Here is a 10,633-nt window from a genome sequence, read left to right on the forward strand (position 1 = left end):
GGATATGTGCCTCACGTTCAATAGTGACGTCATCTGGTTTGTTCTATGACGTTTCCATGTTTGTAAAAGTGGGTCAGTGACATTCGTGTTGATTGCAGTAAATGTTTCAAAACCTATATTGTTTATTCCTTTTATTTGATAACGAATTCCATCCATTTTAGCTATAATAACAGTAACACTATTTTTCAGGGCATTATCATTTGCAGAAGCCCTCGGTCTTTTCAACTGCCCTCCTTCGTCTGGCAGTTAATGGAAGACCTCGGGCTTCTGCAAATGATAATGCCCTGAAAAATAGCGTTACCCTTATATTAACGTCAAAGATTACAACTGTGACCAGTAGTGTTATTAACAAGAATGAAATCGATCACTGAGCCAAGATTACACCCGTTTGGAAAGGAGTGAGGTCTTTACAACACACAATATCTCAGCAATAATATGGCAGGGAACACCAGGAATATCATCACACATGGTGAAACGAACACAGGACTTAGGTGTGTAAAGTGAAGATCCACTAGGCCAACCCTATGCCCTTACAAAGAAGACTGGTATTTGTATATTGCATTATCCTGCTCAGCCACAAATCAGGTTATAATAAATTCATTTTTGGATTTCATCGCTGAGTGTGTGAGTGAGTATGTTTTTACGCTGCCCTCAGCAATATCACGGTGGGGGACACCAGAGAAGGGCTTCACACATTGTACCCATATGGGGAATAGAACCCAGGTATTTGGTGTGATTAATGAACGCTTAACCACTAGGCTACTCCACCGCCCCTTTCATCAGTGCCTGTTTCACATCATATTATTGTCCCTAAATATTTACAGATTAAGAAAATCACAATGCTTGCTCCCTTGTTTCTTCACCAGATGAAACACACTATATACAAAGACGAAATATTCATATGTCACAGTTAACGTACATGCTTGAACATTTGTTTGAACATTTGTTTGAACATTTGTTTGAACATTTGTTTGAACATATAACAAAAAAATATGACATTTAAATTTTTAGGTTGAAATGTAATAATTATTTTATTGTGGCCACATATTATGATATTTATCTGATTATACTGATCACCATGGCATTAATACCCTGACATGTTTTCTCCAGCTGAATCCCATCCTCACCGATCCTGGGAATTTTATCTCCATTGTTTAAAATAAATACCATGGACCATTCCCAACCCAAAGCTCCATTTTAAATCGGTTCCAAATGAGACGATGCTAAACATAAGCCTCCAATCAAATCAGACCCACCGGTCCTGGGACTTTTCTCTCCATTGTTTAAAATTAATACCATGGACCATTCCTAACCCAAAGCTCCATTTGAATCTGTTCCAAATGAGACGATGCTAAACATAAGCCTCCTTTCAAATCAGACCCACGAGTGAGAGAAATCATTTGTTAATTCTAGTGAAAAGACAGTTGTGATCATAAGGCGATGCTAATTTCACTTTCGAAGCTTTGACGGCAAAGTGGTCCAGGGTATTGATCATAATTGATAGGTGACATAAAGCTCTGCATAACCAAGGGTGGACAAACACACAACAGTATTCTACACCTCTAAGTACTAGGTCCTACAGGACACACATGTCTGTACAGATCAAAGATACAGCTGGCAATAACATCAGCAGTATGAAGGACAATGATTTTCTGTATTAATTTTCAAGCAAAATTTGTTACCTCTGAAACTAAAGCAAATATCTACACATCTACACTCAGAGATTTAGCTAGACCTGCTCAGAGGCTGATATTCGGCCCCAAGTCTGTTGTAAAAGATAGTAAAAATTCCTAATCTAAATTACAAATTTCACAATTCCATTTAAGAAAATATGATAACGAACTTTTGTTCGTTGTTTAACGCTGCACTCAGCAATATTCCAGCTATATGACAGTGACCTGTAAATAATCGAGTCTGGACATGACAATCCAGTGATCATGAGCATCGATCTACGCAATTGGGATACGATGATATGAAGTCAGCAAGCCTGACCACCTGATCCCGTTAGTCGCCTCTCATGACAAGCATAGTCACCTCTTAAGACCTATTCTCTACCCGGATCTTCATGGGTCGATTAGGGGTGTAACAATTCACTGAATTGTACGTACAATGGTGTACTGACTGACCAAACTCTGAATGAAGTTCCAGTAGCTGTTTCCTCCTTAATAAAACACAAGAGGTCCAAAATGTATTGCCAACAGTACAATATCAACCAACAGTCTTGTAGTGACCTAGTACTTTGAGGTAACATCTCTTACATAACTACCAGGAACAACCTTAGTTTATTACTTGGATCACAGTTGCACCAAGTCAATTTTCTTAAGAAAATCACAAGAAGGTTTCAGTTCTTTTTTCTTATGTTTCTGGTGACCACAGCTCCTTCTAACCCAAGGACCAGATTTTACCCTGTTGGGTTCATTTGTGTGAAGCTTGGAAGAAATATTGGAATAATTTTACAAATCTTTGTCTGAACGGATACTGTCCGTGATTGTCTTGTTAACAAAATTAAACAGCAGCTATGGTAGTCTGTCTCATAGTCACCGAATCATATTGTTTTCTCTTCCACCAGCCCTTACTGTAGAACAAATCCCCCTGCACACATCTATGAGCCAAGTAATGAAAGAAACTGGCACAACCTCTAAATGAAAACTGTCATATCTCTCATACTCATACCATGAAAACACACTAAAGTACACATTTATGCTTGTATTTGTTCACAAAGTAATCAAAAAACAAATAAAAGTTCTAAAACGACAAATAATAGTTTAAAAACAAAATCATGCCGATATGCGAAGGCTCACCCTTGTGCGGATACAAAGTAAATACTTCCAAATTAATATCAGTTCATCATGTACAAAACAATGCTACCTCCAGTGTATCACAAATATTCACCTTCAACTGTCATATTATGTGTACTCATGTGCTCCATGAGGTGTTCTGAGCCACCAAATTCCTCCCCACAAAGACCACACTCAAACTGCTTATCACCCCCTCCGTGGATTTTCTTGTGCTTTGTTAAGGTTCCCGACTCGGAGAAAGTCTTGTTGCAGATATCACATGAGAAGGGTTTCTCCCCAGTGTGTGTGCGGATGTGTCTGATGAGTGTGGAATTCTCTGTGAATTGTTTGTTGCAGATGTCGCAGTGGTAGGGCTTGACCCCCGTGTGAGTCAGTTCATGTCGGCGCAGCGTGCTGGCCTCCAAGAACCGTTTCCCACAAGTCAGGCATTCGTGGCGTTTGTCGCCTGTGTGGATTTTCCTGTGACGCCTCATCGCTCCTGTGTCCACAAAAGCTTTTCCACAGATGTCACATTTCTCTTCCCGTATATTCAAGTGTATCCTTCGATGACGAGAAAGAGCACTGGAATCCACAAAACCCTTTAGGCAAATGTCACACTTATGAGGTTTTTCTCCAGTGTGTATCCGCCTATGCCTAACCAAGGCCCCGGATTCAGCAAACGACTTACCACAAATTTCACACCCAAAAGGCTTTTCACCCGTATGAACACGCATGTGCCGCTCAAGTGAGCTCATTAGTGAGAATTCCTTGTCACATGTTGTACACTTGAACACTTTGTCCCCAGAATGCAGCTTGAGATGCTCCTTCAGAGCTGACAAGACCGTGAACAACTTTCCACAAATACCACAAGCTAGTTTCTCAAAATGGACCTCTGCATGCTGGACGAGTTCCTCGTAGGAATTAAACTCCTCCTGACACACCCCGCAGTTGTACGTGCGGTCTTCGTGGGTCCGCTCATGTCGGCTCAGGGAACTGGAATCAGTGAATGCTTTGTTGCAGGACTTGCATTTATAGGGTCTCTCTCCAGTGTGGGTCCTGATGTGGCGGATCAGCCCCGGACTGTCCGGGAACTCCTTGTCACAAGTGTTGCACTTGTAGGGACGCTCACCAGTGTGAATACGCTTGTGGCGGGTCAAACCTGTTGTGTCCGAAAAACATTTCCCGCATTCATCACATTTGTATGACTTTTCGCCAGTGTGGGTGGTCATGTGACGTTTGAGGGCACTACTGTCTATAAACCTCTTCCCACATATGAAGCAGGCATAATCCTTTTGGCCACTGTGGATACGAGAGTGTCTGGTCAGTGCACAAGACTCCACAAACCTCTTCCCACACTCCTTGCACTTGTAAGGCTTCTCTCCTGAGTGTATACGTTTGTGCCGAGCCAGTGAACAGTTCTCAGAGAACGCTTTACCACACACATTGCATACAAATGGACGTTCCTGAGTGTGTGAACGTGTGTGGCGTATCAAGTCTCTATGCTCAAAGAATGACTTTCTACAAAAACTGCACTTGTAAGGCCTCTCCCCTGTATGTATGGTGTAGTGTTTGATGAGTGCAGGCATCTTGTTGAATCCCTTGCCACACAGCTCACACCGAATATTGCTCCTGTCGGTGTGAACGAGCATATGGCGACGGAGGGAGCCCGACTCGATGAACTGCTTGTGGCACACCTGACAAGTGAATGGCTTTTCGCCAGTGTGGATACGGATGTGACGAGCAAGGGATCCTTTCTCTGAGAAACTTTTCCCGCATGTTGAACAACTGTAGGGCTTCTCGCCCGTGTGACAGCGATTATGTCTGGTTAGTGATGAGGTGTCATTAAAGCCCTTACCGCACAGATCACAGAATACTTTGAACAGTTTCTCCAGATTGTTCTGGTGGGTGAACTCATGGCGCCTCAGGGCCCCTACTTCAGTGAAGCACTTGTCACAGTGCTCGCACATGTAGGGTTTCTCACCCGTGTGGGTCCGCATGTGACGTGTCAGACCACCAGACTCCGAAAAGGCCTTTCCACACATTTTGCATCCATGAGGCTTTTCACCAGTGTGTGTTCTCAGATGACGCCTTAAACCACTAGATTCAGTAAACTGCTTGTCACACTCTGAACATTTGAATGGCCTTTCTCCAGTGTGAACACGCATGTGCCTGACCAAGGCGCTATTGTACGAAAACACCATGTCACACAGATTGCACTTCACCAGACTCTCATTCTTTGGCTCCCACACATCGTCCATCGGCTCCCGCTTGACTGATTTTAATCCAGACAAAGAAAAGTTCCACTCCTCATCATCTAGGGGCTCAGATTTTATCTGCACATGGTTGCCGTTCACCATGGTAGGAGTCCAGTCGTAGTCCATTGGCTCGGTCTTAATTTTTTTGTATCTGCCATTCAGTAGGGATTTCTTCCTTCTCTTCCCTGGACTACTGTTTGGTGTGCTCTCAAGTCCTGGTTCGGTCTTGATCTGCAGCCGATAACCATTGCTGTGTCTCCTGTTTTCAGTCTCATCCAATCCTTCCTCCTCATCTGTATTATAACCCGCCATTTTGCTATCATCCTCCCATGATGCCATGTCCTTCTGGTCCTCTGCGTCATCCATATACTGCTCATCTTCACCATAACCAGCCCCGTTGAACTGGTGGTACTTGGTGAGGCTCTCGATATTGATACTGCTGTCCAGCATTTCACTACAGCCGTTCTCGGTGATCTCCTGCAGATCAATGGGAGATACTCTACTCTCGTCATCACTAGATGGCGCCTCTAAAGAGTTCTCATTGGCTCCACCTGTGCCCTCATACTCAGCAATAGCTGCAGCAATCTGCTTACTTTTCAGGCGCATGAAAACGTTCTCCAGCTTCTTATGAACAGATGACCTCTTTCTGCTGGCTATCTCATCAACGAGGGTCAAGGCGCTTTCGTCTTCAGTCTTTCCGGACTGGCTATCTGTGGTGGTTTTCTGACTGTAGTCTGTATCATTGCTCACCGAGTCACTACATACCTCTATACTGTTAGCAGTGTTGCCAAAATGTACTGGGAGATTGTCCTCATCATCCTCTTCCTTGCCTTCGCTGGCCATGTCTTCGCCACTCTCTTCATCTCCATCTTCATTAGGACTGTTGGTGCTATTGCCATCCTCAGAGTTGGCATCGCCTTCATCAGCAGAGTCATCTATGATTTCAGATAAGGAATTTCTATTTGCTGATTGATTTGATGCATCCTCCTCCTGCCAAGGTTGTGATGCATCTCCCATGGATGGATTCGAACCCTCTTCCTCCACAGATGGATTTGAACCCTCTTCCTCCACAGATGGATTTGACCTGTCTTCCTCCTCAGATGGATTTGAACCCTCTTCCTCCACAGATGGATTTGACCTGTCTTCCTCCTCAGATGGATTTGAACCCTCTTCCTCCACAAATTCTGATTCTGTGGCCTGCTTCCCACCTTTTCTTCGACCAGCATGGTTGGTTATCCTCCATCCATCCTCACCCTCACCATCACTGAAAAAGCACACCTTGATTTTCCCAACCTCTGGATTTTCATTTGATTCACTGTGGCAATTTTCAGGAAGCACATGACTACTTTCTGCAACGTCTTCCATTGCAGCCTCCTCTTCATACAGAGTTTCTTCCCTCTTCTTCTGCATGGTCATAAACTGAGGGGAGACAACTCAGAGTGGCCTGTTGGCTTCATCCTACTGAAGCTTGCCATCAGAATATCCTGCAACAACAAAACAAACACAAACAGTTTTAAGACATCAAGATCATATGAACATAATGAATGCTGTCTTGTACTGTGGTAGAAACTAAATAGTCGCTCATCATGGACCTGCTCCCTGACCTGCTCAGAGGCCGATATCCAATATAAAAAAACATCCCAAAGTGAATTCTAAAAATTACAAATCAGGCTAAGAAAAATAACAGTCTTGGTTCTCAGGCACCACCAGCATCATCATAAAGTCTGCTGCACGTTTTGTTTTTATTTCCATTTTCAAAAAAATATAGAAATCCTTATACTTAAAAACAATGCACACAAAAAATTGAAAATGGAAACAAAAACGAAATGTGGAGTGAATGATGAATGTTATGATGATGTGGGCAGTGACTATTATTTTTTTAGCCTAATTCATGAGATTCCAACTTATTTGGAGTGATTGGAGAGAACACTTGTATTTCTCTTATAACAGAAGTAAATAAGGAGGAACGATTTTTTGCTTAGTATTACATTATTGCAAGGTAGACACAATTTTATGGATGACAACTTCTTTAATACTGTAAAAATCAATGTTTCAGTGTAGATCCTTATACCGTTGTCAAGCAAAACTGGAAGAACGTTGCTTTTTACAGTATTAAAGAAGTATTGTTATCCATAAAATTGTGTCTATCTTGTCATCTGTCACCTTCTAAGTAATGCCTATCAAACAATTTACATTATTGCATTGAATGCAATGTTAAAATACCTCTTATTTTCAGAAAAATATGAATTAAAAAAATCCCATTAATGAACAAAATAATGTTTTTCCCAAAATTTGCTGCCAAGACAAATCCCTGGTCATATCATGTCAGTCTGTCATTGCATATTTCAGAAGTTAGAAAAAAGAATGGTAAATGGTATTTATCATTATTACTACCACTGACCTATTAATATAGATCTCACTTGCCAACTGTCATAAAATTATACCATTAGCACCAATTTTGTATTATGAAAATGCCTGACCAAAATAGACATATTTAGTCAAATATGTGGCCCTTGACAAATGTTGAGTGGTATAAATACAACTACTGAATTGTACCATGTACCATTTTGAGTGGTTTTGGTGAAATAAAGAACTTGAACTTTTCAATACAATTTCTCGATTTCTTAATGCTGCACTCATATTATTGTTTGCTTGTTGTTTAACGCTACACTCAGCAATATTTCTGCTATATAATGGCGACCTGTAAATGGTGAGTGAGTGAGTGTGGTTTTACGCCGCTTTTAGCAATATTCCAGCAATATCACGGCGGGTGACACCAGAAATGGGCTTTACACATTGTACCCATGTCGGGAATCGAACTCGGGTCTTCAGCGTGACGTGCGAATGCTTAAACCACTAGGCTACCCGACCTCCCCAATGACCTGTAAATAACTTAGTCTGAACCAGACAATGGCGATTGAATGAGTCATTGGGATGTAAGCATATGCAATCATCCAAGTCACTGAACCTGACGACAGATTCATTCGGTGAACTTTAATGACCAGTGTTTGTGAAGAAAATCAGATATGTTAATTTTAGAAAAGTCACAGAAATTAACAAATTTGAATGAATTTCATGAAAAACTTGATGAAAGTATCAGTAAGTCATCAAAGACTTTTTATCTTATGATGATAATCAATGTAAGTAGTTAACAGGGTGGGGCAGGGTAGGAATTGACAAAATTACAGCCTCCAGAACCAGACTTCTTCCTCCTTATAGAAAGAAGCAATGTAAAATAGTTCCAGATGTAATGAATAAGGAATAAACATTGTTGATACCATGGGTTTAGTCTGTGCCAAACACTTTGAGTCTATTGCCAAGCAGTTGGCTCTTGGCATTATTTTCAGCAGATTTGAATAGTGTAATATGGACTATATATTATTAGCCGAGCTTACTGGACTGAACAAAATCTTTGCTTGACTCAGGTTTTGGACACAAGGCTAAAAGTCGAAGACAGTATGTACATAAACACTGATTCCACACAACTTTGAGGGGTATTGCAAGCATTGTGAGCTTAGTACATATCTAACATGAACCTTAACAATAAATTGGTTCCCCAATAAAAAATCCCCAATAGGTCTAACATTGAAATAGGGAAAGAAATTTATAGGGTAAGTGAGTCAGTTGGGTTTTACTCTGCTTTAGCATGTGTTTATCTGGACCTGCTCCGAGGCTGATATTAGTGTTATAACAAGACCAAAGAAGAGGCAATAACACTTAGTTTTACATTATTTCACTGAGTGGAATGTTCAAACCTCAGAATTTAGGAAAATAGGAACTTTATCAAAAATCCCAATTTTCTAATAAAATAATGATTTTTTAACAAATGTGCCTGACAATAGCTGGTTTAGAAGTTTAGATAAATCTCTGTTTTGCCAATATTCCAGCCATTCCTGCTGGGGACACCAATTAATGGGCTTATCACCCATGTTGGGAATTGAACCTGAACTTTAGGTGTGATGAACAGACGATTTAACCGCTACACCAAAACTAACAAAGTCTACTTGTCTGATTAGTGATAAAATATATGATCATCCCAAAATAGTCTTAAATTATCCCAGCTCTCAGAATACAATTAACATGAAGCATATTTGCTTTAAGCTTGTGGCATAACTAAACCAAATAAGCACATGCTCTATGAATAAAAGAAAATACAAATTCATATTCAATATTCCAAACATCCCTGCAGGGTAGCAGGAGTCCCATCAACAAAATAAAAAAAATGCTTCATGAATAGTCTGATTCAGAATTAAAAGCACTTCCCAATGTTTGGGGAGAAAAAAAGCCAAGAACTAAGATTAATGCCTCCTTATGCAAAAAGCTATGTTACTGAATCTTAAAACTCATTTTCAATCATGAAGATACTTGAACAAGTCGAAACTCTCAAGGAAATATTAACACTGGTATTAGACGTCACACAGGTTGCCCCAGTCGATCAGAAGAGTGCACTCTCCTTTCCTGAGTTTGTATATATCTTAAATGTCACAAAAAATGTACAGGTTGATGCTTAAGTGATTCTTTAATATCAGTGAATCCACCCTTTTTGGAATTTTTTTTCTTTCTGAACTATGAAAGCTCCCCCACTCCCTTTATTCAAAAACTACATGTCCAAAGTCATTCCCTTTCTCTTCTGCGACTAGATTTCTACACAGGTCTGCAATAAATAATCATGCTTAGAAAAAATAGTTATTTTTTGTGCATGACAACATGGTGCACACAACATAGTAGACAAAGAATGAATATTACTTTTATTTTGTTTACTCCTAATGGCTGAATGCATCATTAGATCTAGGCCAACAACATTTGAGCATAAATCCACATCTTGCATGTCAACGGTTTTAAATCCTGATTGATCAAGGATGTTAATTTGTTGTGACATTTACAAAAATTATGATTCTACATTTGTGGTCGAGTACAAGCTCCACTAAATACTGTCGTGAAGCAATTGGCCCTCTGAAAATCATTCTGCAGTTAGGCTGTAAGCTCGAGGCTAACTCTGAAAGTAGGATCGACAAATGCATAAAACACCCCGAGAAACAGCAATTAGGGAACTACAAGCTTCTCTTTCTCCGAGCATTTTTTCAAAAGACGCATGCCTCTGCAAGCGTCGTTACCCTTCTTCGCTGGGCGACCGTAATCCCGCACCCTGCCACACACGCTCTCCGACCTGTCATTCACAGCGTACACAATTACAATGAAGAAGTTTCAAAGTTTGTCTTACTGAAGCTGAATAAAATCTTTCAAAACAATGACATAATACCAAGAAAGACGGATATCAAAAACAATTTCCCTATTGGGAGTAACATTCCGCAGTGACACGCATGCATGGTCCGACCTCCCGTCTCACCCTGAAGTGGTCGGGCCGAATAATGAGGTCGCACTCCGCCGAGGTGTGTGCCTGTGTCACATCCCGCAACTTTACCGAAAACAGCTTGTCGTTGCGAGATTTTGGATATTTAGTTTGGTTATAAAGGATCTTAACATACATGTGGAACAGTTATGTTGATATAACAACCCTATGGTGTCGAGGAGACGCACAACTCAAATTACCTCCACACCGAGACCACGTCTGAGGCTGCGACTTCACCGACCGCCATCTTG

General features: G+C 40.9%; 1 protein-coding gene across 2 annotated transcripts; it reads right to left on the bottom strand.

Moving 5' to 3' along the window:
- Positions 1 to 10,633, bottom strand: LOC124149624 (zinc finger protein 616-like). 2 transcript variants are annotated; one of them, XM_048387412.1, is made up of 3 exons: positions 10,583 to 10,633; positions 6,171 to 6,516; positions 1 to 6,116 (listed from the first exon to the last, which is right to left on the bottom strand). In XM_048387412.1, exons 2-3 carry the CDS (start codon positions 6,446 to 6,448, stop codon positions 2,879 to 2,881), a joined length of 3,516 nt encoding a protein of 1,171 aa, XP_048243369.1. In that variant the 5' UTR covers positions 6,449 to 6,516; positions 10,583 to 10,633; the 3' UTR covers positions 1 to 2,878. The 2 variants fall into 2 exon arrangements, with proteins under 2 accessions (XP_048243369.1, XP_046377299.2); XM_046521343.2 differs by having other exon boundaries at positions 1 to 6,516.

This window comes from Haliotis rufescens, unplaced genomic scaffold (genome assembly GCF_023055435.1).
Source record: "Haliotis rufescens isolate VD_foot unplaced genomic scaffold, xgHalRufe1.0.p SCAF_7, whole genome shotgun sequence".
Taxonomy (NCBI): domain Eukaryota; kingdom Metazoa; phylum Mollusca; class Gastropoda; order Lepetellida; family Haliotidae; genus Haliotis; species Haliotis rufescens.

Bases quoted from the DNA above. Each gene is read 5' to 3' on its own strand.
- LOC124149624 (XM_046521343.2), bottom strand. From the start codon at position 6,448: ATGACCATGCAGAAGAAGAGGGAAGAAACTCTGTATGAAGAGGAGGCT.